The sequence below is a fragment of the Harpegnathos saltator genome, unplaced genomic scaffold, assembly GCF_003227715.2.
Source record: "Harpegnathos saltator strain DR-91 unplaced genomic scaffold, Hsal_v8.6 scaffold250, whole genome shotgun sequence".
NCBI classification, from domain to species: Eukaryota; Metazoa; Arthropoda; class Insecta; order Hymenoptera; family Formicidae; genus Harpegnathos; species Harpegnathos saltator.
The window spans coordinates 819423-843263 of NW_020230040.1; the positions used below are offsets into that span (position 1 = coordinate 819423).

General features: G+C 52.9%; 1 protein-coding gene across 3 annotated transcripts in view; it reads right to left on the reverse strand.

Moving 5' to 3' along the window:
• The window catches only part of Egfr (epidermal growth factor receptor), an 85321-nt gene that overhangs the window by 11289 nt on the left and 50191 nt on the right, over nucleotides 1–23841 (reverse strand). For 2 of the 3 annotated variants that reach the window (XM_019845268.2, XM_011155066.3), the window contains exon 2: nucleotides 14859–15199. In XM_019845268.2, the coding sequence (XP_019700827.1) occupies nucleotides 14859–14991 (133 nt within the window). In that variant the 5' untranslated portion in view covers nucleotides 14992–15199. Of the gene's footprint in view, nucleotides 1–6607; nucleotides 6873–14858; nucleotides 15200–23841 lie in introns of those variants that run through there. The other variant, XM_025298997.1, reaches the window with a different exon arrangement.

Below are 23841 nucleotides of genomic sequence, written 5' to 3' on the forward strand. Positions count from 1 at the left end.
CAATATAGGCGATATATTGTAATTTAATGTCTGATCAATATTAGTTGCATATTGGGATACATTGGGTCAATGTAGCCCCAATGTAAGTCAATATTGGTATAACAATGCTATGCAATATTGGCGATATCTTGTAATTTGATATCTAACCAATATTGGCTGCATATTGGGATACACTAGGCCAAAGTAGCCCCAATATAAGTCAATATTGGTATAACAATGCTATGCAATATAGGCGATATATTGTAATTTAATGTCTGATCAATATTAGTTGCATATTGGGATACATTGGGTCAATGTAGCCCCAATGTAAGTCAATATTGGTATAACAATGCTATGCAATATTGGCAATATATCGCAATTTAATATCTAACCAATTTACGTCACCGTAACCGATGTAAAACCAACGTAACGCCAATGAAGTGTGCTACTAGGGCAGTAAGAAGTAAGCGTGAACAATAAGAAATGGACCAACCACAGTTGATTATTTTTGTCATAATCGACTGTGATTGGTTTACTTCTTACCGCTTACGCTTACTTCTTACTGTACTTACTGCCATTGTAGACGACGCTTAATATCCAGTGCCCATGGGCGTTTCTGCGACAGTCGCTTTCACGCACACGCGCCGGGCAAAATTAATTTACAATTCTTCTCATGGCGGAGCGTTGGGTTTCCACTTGGCAGCGTGGCGTGGAGAAGGGAAAGCCGCCGCTTGGCCGATGCACGGAATATCGCTCTCGTGCCGCGCGGTTCTTCCTCGTAGACAATATAGGTGACGAAGACGCGAGAGCAGCGCGTAAATTTGGCGGAGAAATGGCGGCGGAGGACGCGCCGTGAAAATTGACGAATCGAGCGGACCGGCGCGGCTCTGACCAACGGAACGGAGAAGGACGTATGTATGTAAAAAAAGGACTCAAGGCCTTTATTAAATAACCTCGTCCGGGCCGCTTTGGTCGCAGCGCAAAGAAACGACCCCGCGGGCGAGGAGCATAGTCGCACGTCCGCTCGGCCGGAATTTGGTTTTGCTCGCGGCTCGAGTCGCGCTCTCGCGCTCCTGATCCTTCTGGGCTCGGCGCGCTGCCGCCTCCCGAAAGGACCCGCGATCGGCATGCGGCGCCGAAAGGGCGCTCAGTCTTAATCTGACCGGCGATCGGAATTATGCGAAAATAATTGCACGCTGCGAGAGCCTTCTTGCGCGAGCACATACGAGAGGCGTGCCGCGGAAGAAGGCTCGCCCCGTCGTCGTCCGTATCGTCCTCGTCGTCGGAGATCGCGGAGATCCAGAAAGAGAAGAAGAAGCGCCAGTGCGCGCGGCCGCGAAGTCTCGAGCAGTGGCCGCTTTGTACCGGCCAGATGCTACCGGCGAGAATCGCGAGATACCAAATGCGCGCACCGTAGCATGGCGCCAGCAGCCTCGAGAATGCGGATCGTGCGTGGATCTGCTTCGGCGATGGGCCGGCCGCGAGGTTTTCTGCCGTCCTATCTCGTGTCCGGCGCACGGCGCGCGGGCCGAGAACCGCATCGACGATGCGAACGACTTGATCGTCATAATAAAGAGGTACGGCGAATATTCGTCGGAATATCGGCCCGATGATTTTTCGTGTAGCGGAGGAATACCGCTGTGAAATCGCAGAATTTATGGCCCGGCCGAGCGTGCTTTTTCTTATCACAGACGAGACTTTCTTCTTCCTTTCTTCGGCGTCGGCCGCCTCGAGAGACGGAGAGAGAGAGAGACGGAGAGAGAGAGAGAGAGAGAGAGAGAGAGGGAGAGAGCGATGGTGGCTATTAAATTAATCAACGCATCAAGGAATGTGCCGCGAGTATTTATTGGAATATTCCGGCTGGGCATTTCCTCGTCGACGCGGAACCGCGACGAAGCGCGGCAAGATTCGCGAATCCAAGGTGGACAAAGAGGTTGCTCCCTCTCTCGCCGGCGCGGGCAGCGGGTGTTTTCTCCCGACGAAAGACACGATTATTGTATTTCCGAGAAATTCCGAATAAATTCGATTTCACGTTTCACCTGAACGCTCTCTCGCCGACTCGCTCGCGCGTGCTTATGAATGTTAAAAATAGGCGATCTGCCCATCGCGCGCGACTTGACATTTTTACAGCCGACGCAGTCGACAGACGCCAGCCGGCGCAAACGAATTACGAGCTAGGCCGAAACAAATGGTGATTCGAACCGACACGTCGAGAGCGACTTATGGGCTGGCGTGCTGGCTGGAAGGTGGCCCGATAAAAAGGAACACCACGAGCGTGATGGCCGTACGGACGTTTAGACAGGAGGAAAGTGGAGGTTCGCCGAGAAGTGTCGGTTAAGGTCGGCGGTCCGACACGTTCCACGTTCTCGTTTTCCAACCTCCGAGCAACCTTGCTCTCTCCCGCGTGCGCGGCACGAAATTCATCATTAGATCCTCCGGACCGGGGCAGATACACCGCGGCAGATACGTAGTGATTATCCCCGACGACCAGGCTACGAAAATTGCCCGGTAAGAGCCGACCGGCCGGCCGGCCGGCCGTTCGTTCGTTCGCTCGCTCTCTCGCTCTCGCATGCGCTCTCGCGTGGAATTAACATTCTACCAAATTTACGACGCCTGCACCGTGGCCGAAGACAATGCCGGCGATATTGATTACGGGCGTGGCGGGAATAACACTTTCCTCGCCATCGTTCGCAGGATCCTTGAGAGGACTCGTCGTCCTCGCTAGATCTGGCTAAACTGCGAGTCGATTATCGCAGTCGCGGACTGTCGCTTCGCGACGGAGGAACGTCATTCGAATTCGTTAGTCGGCTGGAAGACGAATTTGGCGGGAACTGCCGGCCGCGAAGGATGAGCGAGACAAATGCGTACACGCATTCGTGATTTATCGCGACTCGCCGCTGAGAGGAAACCGTCCGCCCGTCACTGCTGAAGAAGAGTGCTGCGCGGCAACAGAGTCCGCGGGGCCCGGAGTCCCGTGTGCGAGACTCGAAACCGTGCGCGAACGATAAATCTGACAAAAACCGCGGAGGATAAGGGGCGAGGAAGACATAGGACGTGAAGAGAAAGCAGCGGTCGGCAGGCCGCGAGAGACGCCGAAATCCCGCGGTGAGGTTTCTTTTGTGAGCGCGCGCGAGCGGCACGTCGCACCGAACCATGCGTGGTCCCTCGACCACCTTCTAGGAGAGCGTCGATTTTTATGCGGCATTTTAGGATGCCACCCTTCCCCCATTAAAGGCCCAAAGTAATACGGAATAACCGCACGTCGATGACGGCGCGGCGGCGGCCGCGCCGTTTATTTGAGCTCGTAAACATCGATACCGTCCAGCCACCTCGCGATCCCTACCATGAAGATTGTTCTTGGCGCTGCTAAGGCTGCCCAGTCACCCTCTCTCTCTCTCTCTCTCTCTCTCTCTCTCTCTCTCTCTCTCTCTCTCTCTCTCTCTCTCTCTCTCTCTCTCTCTCTCTCTTTCCCGGCCACTTTGCCCCGTAAAGCGGAGCCCTGTGGCTAAATGCCCGACGAAATAAAACCCGGGTATCGTAAACGCGCGAAATAACTATCGGCTGGAACTCGCTCGGGGGGAAGACTCGAGAAAGAAAAGAACCGCCGGCGGAGGGGGGACGCAGGGGCACGGATTTCGGAGAGGGGAGGTAAGAAGGAGAAAGGGCGAAGGAGAAAAATCGGCGTCGCATACAATATCGCTCAGCGATAATAATCGTGTCACTCTTCTTCTCTGAAATAACGATTCGTTACCGAATACGTCCGATTACGCTCCAGCACACCCTAAATATAAAAAAAAAGCAAGCCATCTCCCACGATATCCCAACCGACTCAGACCAGTTCTCCCTCTCTCTCTCCCTCTCCCTCTCTCTCTCTCTCTCTCTCTCTCTCTCTCTCTCTCTCAAACCTTCGGTCCGACCTTCATCGGGATCAACGAGCGATCGATTCGACCGGGCGACGCGCGCGAGCGAACGAACCGACCACTTCTCGCGGCCGCAGCGCGCCGTGTCATTGTTTGACATCGAATGTATTCTAATTCATAGCCCGGCGCGGGGCCGTGTCGGACTTTCGTCCGTGGTTCGCGACGAATCGCTTTGTCATCGAGATCGCTCGGCTACAACCCCGAGGGAGAGAGAGAGAGAGAGAGAGAGGGGGGGAGGGAGAGAGAGAGAGAGAGAGAGAGAGAGAGGGAGAGAGAGAGAGACCGAGCGGCTCCTCGGCGAGCTCGACAGCGACGACGGACGAGAGAGGGCAACATTCGTGCGCGCGGCGGGGTTGTGTAAGTCCCGCGCGTATATATACGTTATAACCGTGGCGTAACCATCCCAGGGCGTAACATTAATAGCTTTATGGTTTATTGCTTTCGAGTCTGCGGTTAAGTTCCTTCGCTCCCTGCGGCGCGGCCGGCCCGAAGGCTACGATGCGGTACGTCTCCGCGCGCTCGTGTACTGCCATTTTTCGATTTCGTTATGTCGGCGGCGACGGCGTTTTATTCGCGTCGCTCCGCTCGATCATGACTCTTCCTTCTCTTCTTGTCCCGTCTCCTCGCGCCACCGTCCTTCGCCGCGGCGCCGCTATGCTCGAGTTAACTGTTTGATGCACTTTGGCCCCGCACGGGTATAATTGAAGAGCCGAGAGGGGGAGAGAGCGTCGGGTCGTTTCCCTTCGCTCGAGAGACAGTAGAAAGTGAATCGTGAGGAGAAGGACGTGGGTGTCGAGGAAGATCCTTCAGTTTTGGGAAAAAAGAGAAAACATTTCCAACTGTCATCGATGGCGGAATCATACGATACGCGCCATTTTTTAAAAGTCACGGCACAGCGTCGTTAGGTCAAGACGCGAGAGTGTCTTCGCGAAAATCGCTCGGCCGCGGCTCGACCTCCCTTCTTTCGTTCTTTTTTTCTTCTTTCTGCCCTTTCCTCGCTAGTGCGCGTTAATAAAGCACAAAGTGAGGCGAGGAAATAATGACGAATCGAAATGAAGTACCGAGGGCGGCGCGGACAAGGAACAAATGACGGCGTGTGGAATGCGCTTTGTTCGTCTTTCTCTCTCCGGACGATGCATCGTGCATTCGCGGCGTCTCGTTCTCTCCGTGTTCCATCTCCTTCTCCTCTCTTTCTCACCTTCCGCAGCTCTTTCTCTCATCTCACCTCGGCAACCTCAGCAGCCGGCGGGCTGGACCACGCGTTCACCGCGAGAAAAAGAGAAGGAAACAGCGAGAGAGAGAGAGAGAGAGAGAGAGAGAGAGAGAGAGAGAAAGAACGAGGGAAAGACAGAGAGGGAGAGATAGGGAGAGAGAGAGAAGCCCGCGAACTCGCGTTCGTTCGCTTCACTCCGCGCCGCGAGGAATCAACTTTCGAGCGCTTCTCGCGGAGACATTTCTCGTCGTCGTTAACCCTCTAATCGTCGTATTACGAAACAACGTGAAGTACCTTCTTCGAGTGACTTTCTCGCACACCGACTACCGAGCGCAACATCTAGAAAAAGAGTACCCTTTCCTTTTTGTTCATCCAAATGTCTCGAGCAGAAAACATTATACCGTGCAGAAAACTAGCGAGACTTACTACCCGACTAGAAATTTTGATCAGGTTCACCTAACATTGATAAGGACCTAATAGAGTGAATGAAAGGTAATCCTAAATAAGTCAGTCCTTATAATGTCCTAACGACAAATGAGTAAGGAAGACCTTTGTAAGATTACAATGATTGGGTCCACATTAGGATCTTAATGTACCAACCTAGTGTATGATATAATATGGTCCAGTTAATCAGGTCCTTGTCGGGATCTTATTCATTGTACCTAATATGAGTTGCATTATCAAGATTTCACAAAACAATTTTTGGGTGTCATTTCCAAATATAAAGATGTTTGCATTGAAAAAACACTTGAGATCACTTGAATATATTTGCAAAATGCTATAGAAACTATCCTTTCTTTAGCAGTCAATAAATAGTTGTAAAATTAATGTGACACGCAACTTTTCTCTTTAACACTACTTTATGTCTTGTCACCTTGTGATACTTAATGATCTTATGATATTCATTTTATGTTTCTTTTCCGAAACATTTTACAAGGATGCTCAAGCGATCTAAAATATTATTTCATGCAAATATCTTTTTATTTGGAAATGACACGAAAAAATTCTCGGCGTGTCATTTCTTATTTCTAATGTCATCATCCAATATAGCCGTGGCGAGTAATCAGGAGCCATAATTTGAAAAAAAAAAAAAAAAAAAAAACGTAATAAGGATTCCATAAGGTAACTCAATAAGGACCTGACTATGAATCCTTTCTAAGGTTCTGATATCCACGCTGCGTTACATGACTTACTAGGACCCGACCGAGTATTACCTTATTGGGACCTGATGTCCAAATGAGGTTAACCTGATCAGAACCATGGGATAAATTTCTAGTCGGGTAGATGACGGAAAACGCCGTTTGCAATACAGTCCAACCAGATATCGCGCGCGATAACGTCAACGCGGCGGATTCAATGCGCGGTTCAGCGTGCGGCTAGGATTTATATTCCACTATTTAGCCGAAAGAATCCGATGTTGCTGTCGCCCAGCATGATAGATCTCCTTAATCTAGCATGCAGGCGCTAAACGCGCAAAACTGAGAATTCAACTCACGCTGATAGACGCGCCTTCCTCGTCGGAGGGTACTTCGGTGGTGGGTGTTGCGGTGAGTCGCGGATATAATGCACCTCGCATTCTCGCGATAAGCGCATTTGCATCGTACATTACTCCAGCGGCAGCTCAAGCCACCTCCTTCGTCATTTCGACGAAAGCACGTTGATGTTTTTGTTGAGGTCGAGGCACACGCATCGAGCATCACCTTCTTCCCCCGACGCGCGATGCGCGTTTTTTATGCGCCATATTGTTTGCGCGCGAGACACGCGCGTCGAAGCCGACGACTCAATTATTTTTCACGCGGCGCGCCGGAGGACACCGGCTCTCGGATAATCCTCGCCGGGAGACACCCGGCGGGAGGGAATGATCATAGAAGTAATAACGGCAAGCGCGACGTAAATTCTGTTGAGCGGCGAGCGGCCTTATAGGCCGCGTCACGCTAACGGCAACCCCCGTTTGTTAATGCACATAACTCGCGCGCTGCGGATAACAATCTCGGCCGAGCGCTTTCCGCGCCGTCGTCGGGCCGACGAGGATTTTGATGTACGAGCGAGCGGCACTCGCGCAATTATACGCGGCGGCGAGCGCGCGTAACCCCTCCCCCCCCCGCCCCCGGCGCTCTTTCAACTTGGAATCACTTGGTTCTCGGCGCGGACAAACGCAGGCGCCTTTTGATAAGCGTCAGCGTCACCGCTACTTGCCTTGCGGTTTTATACGAATATTATCAAGACGATGAACCGTCCCGTGCTGCTCACATCGCACAATGGCGGCTGCGCCAAGGAGGCCAACCGCGCGCGATCGGGCGAAGAGTCTCGCGGAGCCTGAGCAGGACTCACCGGCCGAGCGAAACCGACGAGGACTCGCGCTTCGGGGCGAGAGGATCGATTTATCTCGTGCGAATCGCGCGGCGGGCGTCGACCACCCCTGGAGAGACGTACGTCTTCTTCCAGCGTTCTCGTCGAAGAGGAAGAGGCCGGCGCGGACGTGCCGCGTCGTTGGTCATCGCGCTTGTCGCCTCCGGAGGCGCTAATATGGAGGAGAGCGCGAGATGTCATCGTGCTCGCGCTACGGCTTGACATTCCGCGATCGTGGAGCGGATAATGAAAGCGAGTCGCGGACGGAGCCGAGCGCCTCCACAATTTTGCGCGTCCGCTTTCAGCTGATACTCCGTGACGAGAATGCGCTTTCCGCGCCGCGCGCGGACACGGCTGCGCCCGAGGAGGGGGGGGGGAGAAATACAGCGCAGGGAATATATGGTCTGTTCTTTTTAGCTGCACTACTGAACTGGTGCAATAAGTTAATGTGAGAAAAGATATAGTTGTTTCATTCTAACGTATTGCACTGGTTCCGCTAGTGCAGCTAGAAAGAACAGACCATGCGAGAAACGTGACGGGAAAGAATTCTCCTTCTGCCTCCTCCTGCTCCCCCGACTCTTCAAAGTGGCACCTCTCGTTCGCGATTTAGTGATGGGCAAGTACCGATCGATGAAACAAGCATCGATTCTTATTTTCTTGAAAAATCGATTATCAGACCGATATTCTTCGGGCCGATTATTCTTTTCGTCGATTATATTACTAGATTTGTTACTAAATTTTCATCGCTAGGGAATTTGTTTACTACTATTAAGGCCTGTCTACAATAATGCTGCAAAAATAAAGCTGTAACAGTAAACAGTAAAAAATAAACCAACAACAGTCGACAACTGTTGTAAGAACAACCGACTTTAATCGGTTTATTTCTTGTCGCTTAACGCTTATAGCCTTATTCTTGCATAACCTTACGCTCGCAGCCATTGTAAAAGGGTCTTTATGGTCTTTTAATAAAATATTAATTTAGCGTTGCAACGTATAACTCTTCGCATTAATTTAAAATAAACTAGGAAACATCGATTATCGATTATTATCGATATTTTTAAGAAAATATCGATTATGCGAAATCGACTTTTTCTTTTTTTTTTTTTTTCGATAATCGATTAAATCGAAGACGATGCTTTTTTTCGACGCTATCCCATCCCTATCGCGATTGCTCCAGTCCGCGGATCCGAAACTGTGTTGACGCTCGCGAGGGCGCACACAGCGCTCACCTTACATGCTAATTTCCAGCTTCGCTGAGAGAATCCGGCCGGACGGTATCGTATCGGGGTTCGAGATATCTCGATCTCGGATACGCCGAGGTCGCCGTCGAGGCGTCGTCGCTTTTCCCCTGAGATCTCTCTGCCTCACGCGGCCACGATCAATCGGCGATCGCACAGCCGATAACGCACGTACGTGGGCGTGCGCCTATCATTCTCGCCGGCTGGCGTCGTGCAATAAGCCGTCCGCGATATCCGCGGCGCAGATCCCGGGCTCTCGCGCGGGATATCTGACCTCGGGTCGGTATCGTTTAACAAGCCCTTTCCTCCCCTCCCCCTTTCATCACCGAGCCGCGGCGATCGAGTCGCGTCGTCCTATCTCGTAACGCGCGCTGGCGCGCGCTAAATTACCTGTCCCTTTTAGCACCGTGCGTGTGGCTCTTTGGTACCTTGATGAGCGCCTCGCGGGCCTCGCTTGACCCTTCAACTGTGGGAAAACGATTCTCGCGCGAGGTGTCGGGAAAGCGCGCGGCTCCGCGATAAATTCGAGAGCTGTCGCTATTATAATCCGCTTCCTCCGCGCCGCCGCGCCGAAGAGCACGGAAGAGTTACGTAAGCTTCTTTCTGCGCGATGGTTTCTCCTCCGCGAAAAGATCTCGGGAAGAGAGAAATCGAGCTCTCGATCGTCGTCCGGACGATGATAATTCCCACGATCGGACGTAATACCCGAGGCGGGAAATACCCCGATACGAATCTGCCCGTCATCCGATCGGTCCGATTGTTCAACGTACACGCGCTTACATCGTGTTGTTGTGAACCGTGAAATGCTCGTCAGCGGAGCTCAAGTGCCTCGGAACGATCAACGAGCAATTAAAGTCGCGACGTGACGCGTGAAGTCATCGTGGGAAGGTCGAGTGTTTACATTACAGACCGCGGTATGTTTCCGACAAGAAAAGTCCGATCCGATAAATATCGGCTTGTGGTCGCAAATTTACCGTCCGGCGCGACGTTTCCCTCGGAGATCGAAATCCGCCGCGCGAGATGATTATCCGAAAACGCGCATCCCATCCTCTTTGCGTTCGCGTCTCGCAGCAATCGCACACACTGCCACGTGTCAGCTCTCTCTCTCTCTCTCTCTCTCTCTCTCTCTCTCTTTCTCTGCGGCCTGCTTGTCCTCCGTAAGGCTCCGCTCGATTAATGAAAAAGCTACCCACCCACACGCCCCTCACCCTCGTCGTCCACCCACATTTCCCTGCTAGACCTGCTGATACCTACGGTCCGCCCGATGCTTGCCATCGATCAAGCAGAGTCGACCAGTAGAGCCGCAGCGGAAGAGCCGCGCGCGTTCGTCACTCACTTTTCAAACGCTGCGGCTTTCGTTTCGACTGCTCGACGAAGAAGCCGGGGAGGGGGGGGGGGTCGTTCGTCTTCGCTTCGCCGGCATGTACAATGTCTCGTTCCATATAGATCTTTCTGGTCGGCTTTACAATTTTATATCCAGAGGCGTTGCTCTCTCGACGCGTATAGGAGATCGAGTGAGAGAGAGACGCAAGTCCGGCGGTGACGGTGAGGAGTCGAGAGCGAACGAGAGGATATCGATTGTCCGGAGCGCAAAATACACGTGTCGCACGCCCGCGCGCGCGCGCTTCTCTTCGTACGCATTCGGCTAAGAATTTGACGTATCAACTGCGCCTACATCGTTACCTCATCGATCCACTCCACTCTCATTCCGGATAATGACGCACGAAATTCGAGACAGTGCGCCTCATCAGCGCGCGCGCGCGCGCGTTTCCGCGCGTCATCGCGCCGATCGGCAGAGAGTTTGTCGGCTCGCGTCACTCCGATACGGCATACAATGTGAGAGGCTTAACAGGGAACGTTGACAGCTCCATTTGTGCGGCGCGATCTCGGATCGCGCCTCGGTAATCCGACGACGCCCATTGTCGCCGTGCTCGCTCTCGCGATCGCGCGCGTCATCGCGCGAACGTCCCGAAGACCCTTGATTAACCTTCGACAGTCGCGCGCATATTCACAAGATGCGAAGGATGATGCGAATTCGGCCCGGTCACGTTGCGAAACGAATGCGGGACCGTTGCATCGGCGGCTACGCACCTGTGAGTGTGACCACCTGTTGCCCGGGCGATCTCACCTCAGAGGACTGTCCACGAGCCCGCGAAGCGCCCGCCAGGCAGATTGCGAGAGACGTCGGGTGAAAATGATTAATAAGAATCGGCTCATCTGTTATACTGTGCACGCGCGCGCCTGCAATCTCTCTTTCTCTCCGCCTGGAATTTCGTTTCAATTGAATCGCGCGCGCGCGCGCGCGCGCTCGTAGCTCATCGGCTGCTCCTCCGATATCGCTTCCACGCGCGAGCGTCGACTCGCGTCGGCCGCGATACGCGGTGGGATGAAGTTTCTACGAAAATAGAATTTCGCTTAGTATTCAAGGTGAATATTCGGCGCGCGCGCGCGCGTGAAATCGCGCATGGAAGACACGGTTTTGAATGGCGACACAGACGGGGAAGCGGCTCGAAGCGGGAGACAGAGATAGAGAGGAAAAAAATGACGAAGGCGAAAAAGAAAAAGAACATCGTCGTTGTGATCCTGGAGCCGGAGAGCCGGAGCGATCTTCGAGTACATAAATAAATCCGCCGAGCATATTGAGCGGTCATATTTCATGGCGGGCAAAAAATGCGAACGTCCCTCGGAAATCCGATGTCTCAATCCGTCTCTGGGATCTCGTCGATATTCCGAGCGGTCAATTAAGGCATGCCTCCCAGATGTCCCCTGATGTCTCCCCGGTCCTTGCGCACACGCACACGGACGCTCGACGGACGTCGATAAGTCGTACAAGCCGGGGAAACGGTATTACGCGCCGCGCGCGGTATCTCGCTTCGTGTGTCCCGCACGCCGCGCCGCGTCGCGGCCGCGGCCGCGACGGCCGATGCTCTCTCGTGCTTACGCCCCGATAATCTCTCTTCCTGCTCGGCGCGCGGCCGTCTCGTTACTTACTGCTTATTTACCCGCTGGACACACTGAAAGATACAATCTGCCGAAGCGTCCGTCGAATGTGGGAAGAGGGAGAGGCAGAGAAAGGGGGGAGGGAGAGAGAGAGAGAGAGAGAGAGAGAGAGAGAGAGAGAGAGCCGGGCGCAAAAGAAACGCCGGGGAAAGCGAGATGCCTCCCAGCCACCCAAGAAGAAACGTCGTAATAATTAATATCGACGATCGCGAGCGAGACGATACTCGATGCCGGTCGAGAGCGGTATCGGGCGGCCTGATCGAAGGGCGGACGAGAATTCCCCGAGATTCGAGGATTAGATCGGTACGCAGGTGTGAGCGAAGTAGGACGCCGGTACTCTCGGCGCGACGGCCGCGGGCTATAATGAATAAAATCTCTCGCTGCACGTCGATTATTCTCGAGGCTGAAGGTATAAATGAAGGACTCGAGGCGACGAGGGGGGCGCACGAGCGCGCGAGAGCCTCGTCACTCTCTTTATCTGTTCCTTTGTAGGTTGATTATGGAGGTGCCGATTGAGCATCGCCCCGTGCGAGTATTAAGCGCGATGACTTCGAGACACGCGAAGAATAATGATCATTCCTCTCTCGTTATTTCTTTAATTCATTCACCATGTACACACGTAATGAGCAAAATCGCTGATCCCGAGAGTCACGTGCGAGAGCGAATACGTCTTCGCGCGATCACCTTCGCCCCTTTTCTGTTCCCGTCCCGTCTCACGGTTGGGAATCTTTAACCTTTCGGATTAAAAAAAAACGATATATAATAATCACGAGAAGTTCGGGTGTGAGTTACACGGAATAATTATCGAGGTCAGACCTCGAGATCGATGAGCGTCGAATTAATGAACGTCGTACGAGGTGGCGTCGGTGCGATCAAAGTCGAGGTGCGTTTTCGGAAGAAGCGTTTCGAAATCGGGCTGTCTCGATTCTTCGGAACGGATTTTTCGGCTTTTTCACGCTCGCGAGCGTCGTCCATTCTTTTCACCTCCCCGTGAGTAATATATATGCCTCCGGCATCTTACGTGCCGGATTATCAGGCTTGCACTCTTGCCTCTTAATAAAAACGCTTTATCCCGAAATGCGATATATACCTTAAGAGCCGAGAACGATAAAGACGGTCGATTAATTTACCGCGGCTCCGTAATCCCTCCGAGGTAAGTCCTCCTCTCTCTTCGAATCTCGTCATCACCCTCGCGCGCGCTCTCTCACTCTCACTTTCTCTCTCTCTCTCTCTCTCTCTCTCTCTCTCTCTCTCTCTCTCTCTCTCTCTCTCTCTCTCTGCTTCTCGGGTTATTGTTCATCCCTTTCCTTTCCATTCTGTCGCTGTCCTTCGCTGCAACCGAGCAGCGCACAAAATAGAAAGCAAAAAGCGCAACACGGCGAGCTTTCTTCTGCCTAATGGGCAGGAAGAAATCAAACCGGAGCTTATCATTTTAATGGAAACCTTTACGGAGACCACTTTAGGCGCTATCTTCTCGTGTCCGCGACGAATTCTGGGTGGCTGTTCGCACGCCGGACAAGCTGCGCTGCTCTTCGGCTGCATAATGCGCAGCTCCTATACGCTCCGATTATTGCATCAATGGAAAGATATTCTGGCAATTTCCCCCTCCCCCGATCGCGCCTACCTGTCGTGAGACAGTGTGCTACTCGTAACGGAGCCTTAATGATAACGACAGTATGTAGTCCCGTGATTTTCAATGACGAGTTCATTCGAACTTTCGCCCGAATTATTAACCAACCGCTGCGACACTCACAAAGACGATCGCCGACGATCATTAGCCTGCAATTCTCCTCGCAATCGCAATTCCATTCCGTCTTCTCAATTCATAATTGACACACTCGATCGCACAGGTGATCGCACAGGCGAAAGCACAGGAAGAAATCACGCGAGTGGAGACTCGCGGCTTCCATTCCGCAAAATGTATATATGTGTGTGGCCGCCGCCGCTCGCGCCATATAGCGCCGGTAATCGTCGAGCGCAATATCTGCGACGACGACTAGCTCGCGTAGCGGTCATCAGCACCGACATAAACACCGCGTCTTATGTGGGTCAAGCTCGTCGTGGGCCACGCGTACTCGGGCGCTCCCGATCACGGGAGTACTACCCGCGCGCGGATGCACACAGCGACATCGCGGAGCCCACAGACTAGAGAGACGGAAGGTAAGAGATGAGATTTTAAGCGGCGCGTGCTTGCTCCTCCTCTTACCCTCCGCCTCCACCGCCTCCATCCTCTTCCTTTCTCCTCTTTAGATAGGAGGAACGGTACTTTCCAGATACGATTCGAGTAAAAGGGATTCCGGCCGAGCGAGCGAGCGAGCGAGCGAGCGACGCCCACGCGCTGCGCCGGCAAACCGCTTCGCTTTCTACTTTTCCAGACGGGCACCGTCCGGATGATCTACGAGCGAGGGTTCTCCGCTAGAAAGAGCAGGCCAAGCAGGCGTGCTCCGTTAAAAGAGCTCACTCGAAGAGCAACGATACGCGCGCGCGCGCGCCGATAAATTACGCTACCCCGCCGCATCGCCGCGTCGACGTCGTCGTCGTCGTCGTCGTCGTCGTCGTCGTCCACCGATGCTCGCAAGCTCCTCTTTCATCGCGGCACACGCTCGCGTACGGGCGAGGCCGCTCCGTACGGGAACGCTCCGGATGTTACGAACGGAGCACACAAATAATGGCGAATAAATAATTGCTCACGTGTGTCGTCGTCGCCTTTACGTCGAGAGTGCGGTAGTTATCTAATCGTGATTCCGACGCAACGTAGAGTCAAGGAGAGTCATTTCAAGCGGCGCGGCACAATTGCGTTTCGTTAATATTCTTCAACGACAAAATCGACAGTTATTATAGCCTCGTTGAAAAATGACGATATTGTGTTTTCATGAAAATACAGCAGTCGCTTGTTTTACGGTATTTTATGGTATATTTAATGACCACGCGATGCTTGTTTCTTTTTTTTTTTGTTTTCGTGAGACGCCGTCCGCGCTTCTTCCGATTCTTTCTCTCTCTCTCTCTCTCTCTCTCTCTCTCTCTCTCTCTTGTTCTCTCTGTTGCGTGAGAAGAATCACAATCGAACAATCCACACGTTCGATACCGCGAGCAAATCGCGAAGGCGACCAAGACTCGTGCAACGGCACTTCCGGACGGAAGTGTCGCGGTGAGACTCACTTTTCCCTTTGACGAACTCGGAATTGAGATCCGCTGACACATCGTAGCTACTGGCGACGATCAGTAGGAGGAATGTCACGCCGAGGAGGTTGTAGGTCGACAGCGCTTGTAGCCCGCGTCGGTGGTTGAACATGATGAGCTTTCATGCCCTTCACGAACCCGTAGGCCTTGTCAAGGTGACCTGAGCGAGGACTCCCTCTTCTGCTTCGTGGGCCCGTCGACTGTCACGAACGAGGAGAGGACCGCAGGAGCTTCGTAGACCCGTTTCCGCCGCTGCCATAGCTCTCCCTTCTTCACCGTGTCGCATGTCGCATGTCCGCCGATCAAGTTGTCACGACTGCCTGAAACGAGAAAAGTTGGCGATGAAGTCGGCGAGAAAGCCACACGGCCGGCGAGCGCGACTGTCGAAAGTCGCTCCGACTTCGCGCCCCGTTCTCGATTGCCTCTTACGCTATCCGAGTTTCGCCGGGATAGGAGAAATTGTACACCTCGCAGGAGCATAAAGACTCTCCTCCGCTCGAGAGCTCGAGGCATTTCGACGAGCGCGTTCGGAGGATTGGACGCACGGTGAAAATGCGATTGCTTTTCCCGGGCGCGAAATAAGGCGCGAAGGCCAATCAGCGTAAATCATCCCCCGCCGCCGCTGAGATCTCCCTCTTATTTCCATTAGCGCTCTCGGAGAGATATGTTTCGCGAGTTACGCGTGTAAATCAATAACTATCAGCCACTAGGATGAGTTACGCCGATTGGCATGCCTCCCGCTCTCGCGCACGTGTTCCTAAACAACCCCGGCCAACGATGTTTATTATACACGTTTGAATTATGCTACGCATGCATCCCCGATCGTATCACACACACACACACATGCACCAGGCGTTTGTGCAGTCACACTTTATTTAACGAATAGCGCGACAGTATCGTAAATACGCTCGTGTGTCTCGGGCAAACTGTTAACGTTCAGTCAATTTCCCTTAAGTGTGATTCGAGTTGGCGTGATAAATCCAGCCGGCAGTTTCGTCTTCGTGGGATAAATCTGTCGACGCTCGTGATCGTATAAATTATTGCTCCTGGAAAAATTGTTCGTGTGCTCGCGCGATTCATTGGAAGCGCGTCTCGCAGGCGACCAATGAGGGTGAAAGGATCGCGGCGCTCGTTGCGACAACTGAACGCTCGCGTTTTTATTATCGCGCGACCCGGCTCCCTGATTTAATTTGTATCAGCGGGACCTCACATTCGGCCTCGGCCCCTTCATTTCACCCGGAGAAAAAGCGCTTGTAACCACGAAAAAAACATTCACTCTCGCCTTTCAGGCCGGCGTTTGTTGTTGCGTCATCGCCTCGTTCGAGGGTTACCTCCGAGTGACTACGAGGCTCTGGCCGAACTGCCCGAGGAAGAATAAGAAGAAACAAAGAGGAGGAAAACGAAGGGATGAAGGCGGAGGAAGAAGGGGCGAAAATCGAAAAAGAACGGAAGACAATGCAGCTAACAGCAGGTGTCTGCTTGCTTGTTCGTTCCTCATCCTTCCTCCTCCTCCTCCTCCTCCTCCTCCTCCTCCTCCTCCTCTTCCTCTCTTCGTGTCTCTTCCTCCGTCTCTATCTTCTCCGTCGTCGATCTCATCCCGAAGGGAGACCATCCCGACACTCACTCGATTCCCTCTTTGTTCTTTCGCACTCCCCGCGGAGCGGCGAACACGAGTTACCTTATTCGGACGTGACAAGCGAGGATCAACTTAAACAAATGACATCGACCGAGTCGCGCGCGCGCGCGCGAGCGGCGGCGGTCTGATTGCGGGTGTCTCGTTAAGGTTGTACCTTCGGATCGTCCCTATTAATTACGATCAGTAGCCCGCGACGAGCCATCGGCGACGCGACACCCGATCGTGTGGCTCGTGATTGTCCCGCTTGCTCCCCCTTGCCCTTTCCGACACGATTTTCCTCCGGTCGCCGCGGTACCACGCTGTCTGCCGACGAGAAAGACGTGGGAGAGACGTCCCGAGGGGAAGACCTCGGGGTGCAGCTCGAGTAACGGCCGATCGTAACGCATCGCGTGTACAAAGCTGCGTATTTCCGCAAAAGCGAGTTCAGCTCGCACGACGAGCGAGAGCCTGATTGTCTTACAATCGAATCATTGATTCCAGGGGAAATTAGCGATCGCTCTTCTTCTACGGCGGATACGGGTGCAAAATATGTGTGTGTGTATGTGTGTGTGCGTGCGTGCGTATGCACACGCGGTGCGAAACGGTGCGATAATCGACCTTGTCTTTATCCGCGACGTCCGCGGCACGACGAGATTAGCACTTCGACATTTCGTGAGAAACTCTTGACTTTTTCATCAATTTCCAGACGCGAAATATAATATCACGTCCATCTTCCTGACTGATATGCTAAGCAGCTGTGACAGCAGAACTGTGAGGTTCAAGCATAGAAATTGTATTAAAATAAATGTCGGGTTAATATACTGATGCGTTGTAACAGTAACTCTCGCGATTAATCGCGATTAAGAATCGGCCGTTTACGCGACGTTTAGCGGACTTTATGTAGTTAATGGATATCTCTGCCCCCCTCCCCCCCCCTCCCCTCGCTCCGCGCTTTCCAGAACGTCTCTCCTCGGTTTTGTATAGGATAACGAGCGTGTTCCTGATAGGTTACATCTGCAAATCGCCGATACAAGATTTGCATAGCGCTGGCGACTTCGTCAGAAATGCGAAGACGCGGCACGAATTACGAGCCTGCGAACCGGTTTCCAGGCATACCGTTCGAATCGCGGAATTAACCCAGAGTCAAAAAGACCGAGGCGCCGTCGACGCTGCGCTTAATTGCACGGACGGACGGATAGCTCTCGGAAGGCTGTCGTGCAAATTTTTGTCGTCCGCAGGACGATCCGCAGGACTTTAATCCTCTCTTTATGACTGTCTATTTAATTGCGCGACCACGCGATGTGAAAGAAAAAAAAAAAGAAAAAGACACAAGCACAGAGTACGCTGATACGCTCTATAAGCATATTTCGAGCTTGATCCTGTGTTGTTCGCGTCCCCAAGACAATCTTGCGAAATCGTGCGAGGAGATGAATCTCAACGCTCTTGTAAAAAAAAAAAAAAAAAAACAGCCAACATCTTTACGAGCGACGTAGTAAGAAGCAACTTACCGTTTTCGTGCCGCGCAGCCGAGAAAGACACGCGATATCTCTTTCTGCGCCCGCGACCTCAGTGCGGCGGCGCGGGCGGCGCCTCGGCGTTGGAATCCACGCGCCGCAATTAAGGAAAGCCGCGAAATCTAATAATTTACGCTCGCGATAACAGACAAAAGCGGCATCGGCTCTGGTTACGTCCAGCCGAGCGTCCGGTTGTAACGCTATAACGTCATAAACAATGTCTACGTAGCCGTCCATCAGCGCGAACTAGGTATCACCTTTGTCAGACGCCGGACACGGACTCGCTTCGTTTCTAATTGCAGGAGCTCGCTCGGTCTCCGATTGAGCGAAACGTACCCGACGTTTTTCAAGCTTTTCACCTCGATTCAGCGCGCGTCGCTCGTGCCCATAAATCCAACGCGATAAAATTATGCGAATGCATTGCGACACTCGGTCGGACGCGACCACAAACGGTGATAGACAGCTCGAGATTTGAGAGAAATGCTTGGAGTCCTTGCCGTCCCGAGTCTCGACTCGGGTCCGAGACTAGGGCTGTTACTCGGCATTCGAAGATTGAGTGATTCGAAGCTTCGAATACCGAAGTTTCGTGCAAAAGTATTCAAAGTTTGAAAGAATCGCAGATTCGAAGCTTCGTCGAATACCGAAGCTCCTCCAAAAAAAATTTAGTCCGGGCGCTGGTGACATCTGAGTATAAAGTTTTAGGTTCGATATCTTCGATGTTTTCTTACATTTTTTGATGCGCTAAAACGAAATTTCTTGGTTACGAAGTCGAAAAACGGTGAGTTTTTTGTTGTCATTAACAATTTTATGCAAAAGATCGCTATTTTATCATTTTGTTTTTCATCGTGAAACGTAAATTTAAAGTAAAAGTAAACTCGTAATTCAATTTTATGACGAAAAATATGTAGGAATCATATATAACATATATAGTTTGCTATATTATAATCTTATAAATAAGAAGAATATTTATTAAGACGTTGAATCTGATGACAGTTCGCCTAAAGTGTCTTGCATCTTTACGGTTTTCTCCTGGTGAATTGCGTTTGGTTACTTATGAATTTTTTTTGCAACTTTCTTACTTTTATTACACATTTATTAAAAAATTATTATCTGTCATACATATTTATTTATAAAATTATATCTAATATAGTTGAAAATCGGATGAGCTAGCTTTTAGTCGATTGTCCCTTCGTTTCTTCGAATCCTTCGAAGCTTCCATCATTCCTCTGACGACTTCGAAGTTTCGAATGTTCGAATATTCGAAGGTGTTGAAAAGTAACAGCCCTATCCGAGACTCCCGGAAGGAAAATTCGGGTTCAGAGAAAAGTAGCTCTTCTCACGAGCGCAGTACATTTATCAATGTTTGCGCGCCAAAAGGATCGGTGCTCGCCCTTCTCGACCTTCCCGCACGATGACTAATCGCCGGTCGTCCGAGGCGTGTCCGCTCCGCGGGCCTCGTTAACTTCTCGCGAGTTGTGCGCGCGTAATCTACCCCCGTCTCGTAGCCGATCCGATAAGCAATAAACGTCGGAGGCGCCCTGCGAATTCGACGTCAGCCTCGGCGAAACGCCGCGCCGCGCCGCGCCGCGCCGTCCGTGTAGCCGCTCTCGAGGTTTGTTATTCGCAAACTGCCGTATGAGTCGATCGCATCGGCCTTTTATCAACGTCCGAAGGGGGAGATTAAGAGGCGTGGTTCTCCGTGTGGTGAAACTCAACGTGCGAGAGCCGTGTGAGAATCGCGGGTACGAAAAGAGCGTGAGGGGAGGACAGGAACCGGAAGAGATTCTTCCCGCGGGGATCCGCGGGTTAGATCCAAAACCGAGCCGATATTTCATACGATAAGCGCGATCATACGATAAGGCGCGATAAAAAAAAGAGGCAATATGATGGAAGAAAGTCCGAAAAGCGCGAGGAATCATTGGCTGCGTTTAACGGCACGAAACGTGACTAATTTCACTGACAAAGTCAGTGAGCTCAGAGAGCGGAGCGGACGATCTTGCCTCGCAAGAGTCGGGCTCGATCTTGGCTCGCAAGAAGTCTGGAATTTCTTCTCGCGGAACCGGCGAGAGGATCATCCTTCGAGGAGCAGCGACGGAAGACGGAACGCCGAATGCAGAGCGTCGTGGACGTCGAGGAGTGTCCGGGGGACGATAAAACGAGAAGGATAAAACTCGGCAGCACCGCCGTGCGGCGACGTCGATCGTATATATCGTCCCCGAGGACCTACGTTCCTTCGTCCTTCGTCTTTCCGCCCTCTCTCGGGTCCCCGCCGGGACTCGGGCACAAAAGCGGCGTCCTTTGAGGGAGGGTCCGAAACAAAAAGAGAGAAAAAAAGGAAGAGTCGGCGAACACGGCGTGCAACCGTGTTAACTGCGCTCCTTATGCATTCATATCCTTGTTTCGCGACAACCTGCTGATTGTTTCCACAAAACGCGACAACCCCCTTGTCGCCGCGTGTCCCGGGCCGGTTTTTCGGCGGCCGCGCGAGGGAGACTTTTAGCCGCAAGGCGCTGCCGCGCCGGTGCGGACGCGAGTCCGCCGCCGGCAAAAAGGATCAATTTGTATGCGGGTGAACGCTCCTCCCTCCTCCGGCCGTTTCTGTCGCCCGTTCCTAACAGCGCCGGCCGTGTAACGTCTCCGCCACGACAATGGTGACGGCGAGATATAAGGGCGTGCGAGAAACGCGTATGTGCGCCGGAAGACAAGCAATTGAAGGGGCTAGGGCAACAATGTGCCGTGAACACGAAAGAGAAGAGCCGTGAGAGAGAGAGAGAGAGAGAGAGAGAGAGAGAGAGAGAGAGAGAGAGAGAGAGAGAGAGAGAGAGAGAGAGAGAGAGAGAGAGAGAGAGAGAGAGAGAGAGAGAGAGAGAGAGAGAGAGAGAGAGAGAGAGAGAGAGAGAGAGAGAGAGAAGAGAGAGAGAGAGAGAGAGAGAGAGAGAGAGAGAGAGAGAGAGAGAGAGAGAGAGAGAGAGAGAGAGAGAGAGAGAGAGAGAGAGAGAGAGAGAGAGAGAGAGAGAGAGAGAGAGAGAGAGAGAGAGAGAGAGAGAGAGAGAGAGAGAGAGAGAGAGAGAGAGAGAGAGAGAGAGAGAGAGAGAGAGAGAGAGAGAGAGAGAGAGAGAGAGAGAGAGAGAAGAGAGAGAGAGAGAGAGAGAGAGAGAGAGAGAGAGAGAGAGAGAGAGAGAGAGAGAGAGAGAGAGAGAGAGAGAGAGAGAGAGAGAGAGAGAGAGAGAGAGAGAGAGAGAGAGAGAGAGAGAGAGAGAGAGAGAGAGAGAGAGAGAGAGAGAGAGAGAGAGAGAGAGAGAGAGAGAGAGAGAGAGAGAGAGAGAGAGAGAGAGAGAGAGAGAGAGAGAGAGAGAGAGAGAGAGAGAGAGAGAGAGAGAATGAGAGAGAGAGAGAGAGAGAGAGAGAGAGAGAGAGAGAGAGAGAGAGAGAGAGAGAGAGAGAGAGAGAGAGAGAGAGAGAGAGAGAGAGAGAGAGAGAGAGAGAGAGAGAGAGAGAGAGAGAGAGAGAGAGAGAGAGAGAGAAGAGAGAGAGAGAGAGAGAGAGAGAGAGAAGAAGAGAGAGAGAGAGAGAGAGAGAGAGAGAGAGAGAGAGAGAGAGAGAGAGAGAGAGAGAGAGAGAGAGAGAGAGAGAGAGAGAGAGAGAGAGAGAGAGAGAGAGAGAGAGAGAGAGAGAGAGAGCGGGAGAGATGCATTTGTTCGCGGTTCCCGCTGATGTGATGGTTTTATTCAACAACGCCCGCGTCTCTGTAACGACGAGAGACTCAAGTGGGCGCAAAAACGGAGAACTGGAAGTCATTATTACGGAAGAATGATGTACGAGCTGCTCCAGCACGAAAGTCCGCTCCGAGCGCGCTCCAGTGTCGACCGACGCGCATATAATATCTATTAATATTTCGATTACGCATACGTTGATACGTCGTGGAGTCTCTTGACGTCCTGCGATGTTAACGAAGCCGAGTTGACGCACCCGAGAGAGAGAGAGAGAGAGAGAGAGAGAGAGGAAGAGAGAGAGAGAGAGAGGGAGAGAGAGAGAAAGGGGGAGATGGAAGTCTGGGAGATCTATAATAATAAACTGTTCGTTAGGCCAATATCACCGGCGAGGAAGTGCTGACAGCGCGACATGATTTACCGCCGTTTATCCGCGTATACGATACCCGCCCCCTCTCCTCTTCCCCACGCCCCCCGGGTTCTATCGTGAGGGCATTTTATCACCGGCAATAATCTGAGCAAAAGTGAAACTCGCTCCGAGTCCGAGCCGGCGCTCGGAGCGTCCAGGGAAGGCGAATCGCGCGCTGCGGAACTCCGAAATGGAAGGTACAAGTTCGCTGTCTCTCGCGTGTCCCTCGAACGCGTGCGTGACGTGACGTCCTTCCGCGCTTTGGCCTTCCCCAGGATGAGAGCCGGTGAATTTCCGCTGCCGCGATATGCGAAGATATGCGAGTACAGCCGATTAAGAGGCGCGCGCGAAGAGAACACGAGCTCCGTTTTCTCAGCGTCGGAGGAGGGGGACGTGTCGGTTGTCTGAATCTCGTTACGACGAGATGTCCCTCTCTGAGGGGCTGGCCGATGGGGCCAGCGGACGAAAGTGCGTGTCCCTCGTCTCCGGCTCTCGGCGGGCGCACGCGACTCTCTCCCTCCCCCCGAGCGCGCTTCCCTTTTACATCCGCTGCTGCGACAGACAGGGAGATTTGATTTAGAAGTCCGGCCGCACAATCGTCGCCGGCGCTTCGCCGAGCGACAAAAACTGCCGCTGCCTAACCAGCTAAACGAACCGCCGATCCCGAGTGAGTCGCGTCGGCTCACTTTCCCACCGGGCCGTATATGGCCCAGCGTGTTTTATCTCTTATGCAGCCCTCGCAGCAACGGGTTGCATGATCGGCCGGCGTTGTTGCGAGGCCGATTACTCGGCCTCGAAATTGCCACGCTATTCGAGGAACGTTCTCCGCGGGCAGAAAGGGAAGCCGCAGAGTATCTCCGATCTCGAGGCTGCTGCTGTGGTACTCTGCGCCGGCCTCTGAATTCGCAACCGCACTCATCCTCCCGCCGCGAGCGAGGGCGAATAACGCGGAAGGCGAGGCAAGAACGATCGAGCAAAAACGGAGTACGGACTACGAAGCGAGTAGTCGCGGAACGAGAGAGAGAGAGAGAGAGAGAGAGAGAGAGGGGGGGAGAGAGAGAGAGAGAGGGCGAGCCGGAAAAACGCGGCGCGGAAAGGGAGATCTTCCCGAGTGCAAAGGGGAGAAATGGTAGCAGCTCGTTAGACACCTCTCCGGCTTCCCGCTAGGCCAACACGCGCGCATCACGTCTGTGTGCGGTTCGCTTTAATAACGTTTCGTGACTTCGTGATGGGTTTCTCGACTGGACTCGGGGAGATATCGTGGCCGGGGCGCGAGAAGAGGAGCGAGACACGGCGGGAGGAGGGGAGGGGGAGGGCAGGTGGGAGGCGAGACCGAGAGCGGACGGAATCGCCGAGATCGCCGCTCACGAGGATTCCACACCAAAGTTTCAGAGCCGTGGATCACTCCCGCCGGCTCGACCTCCGCGCGCTTCGTGCGGTTCCGCATCGTGACTCGCCCCGATCAAAGTTCGAGCTCGTGAAGTCGAGCTCGCTTCCCCGGACGCGCACGTATCTGCCGGCCGAGGAGGACAGGTACACCGAGTGGTTCTGCCTGGGGATTGAGGGGGAGGGAGAAAGAGATTGAGAATCGATCGCGGTTGCCTCTACCTGCGCAGGTGAGATTACACCGCCGAGCTAATCAATGCTTCCTCCAGCAGTCGGCTGCGTTTCGCCTCGGTCGATCCCCGGCGGATCGCGGAAATTGACGGTTCCG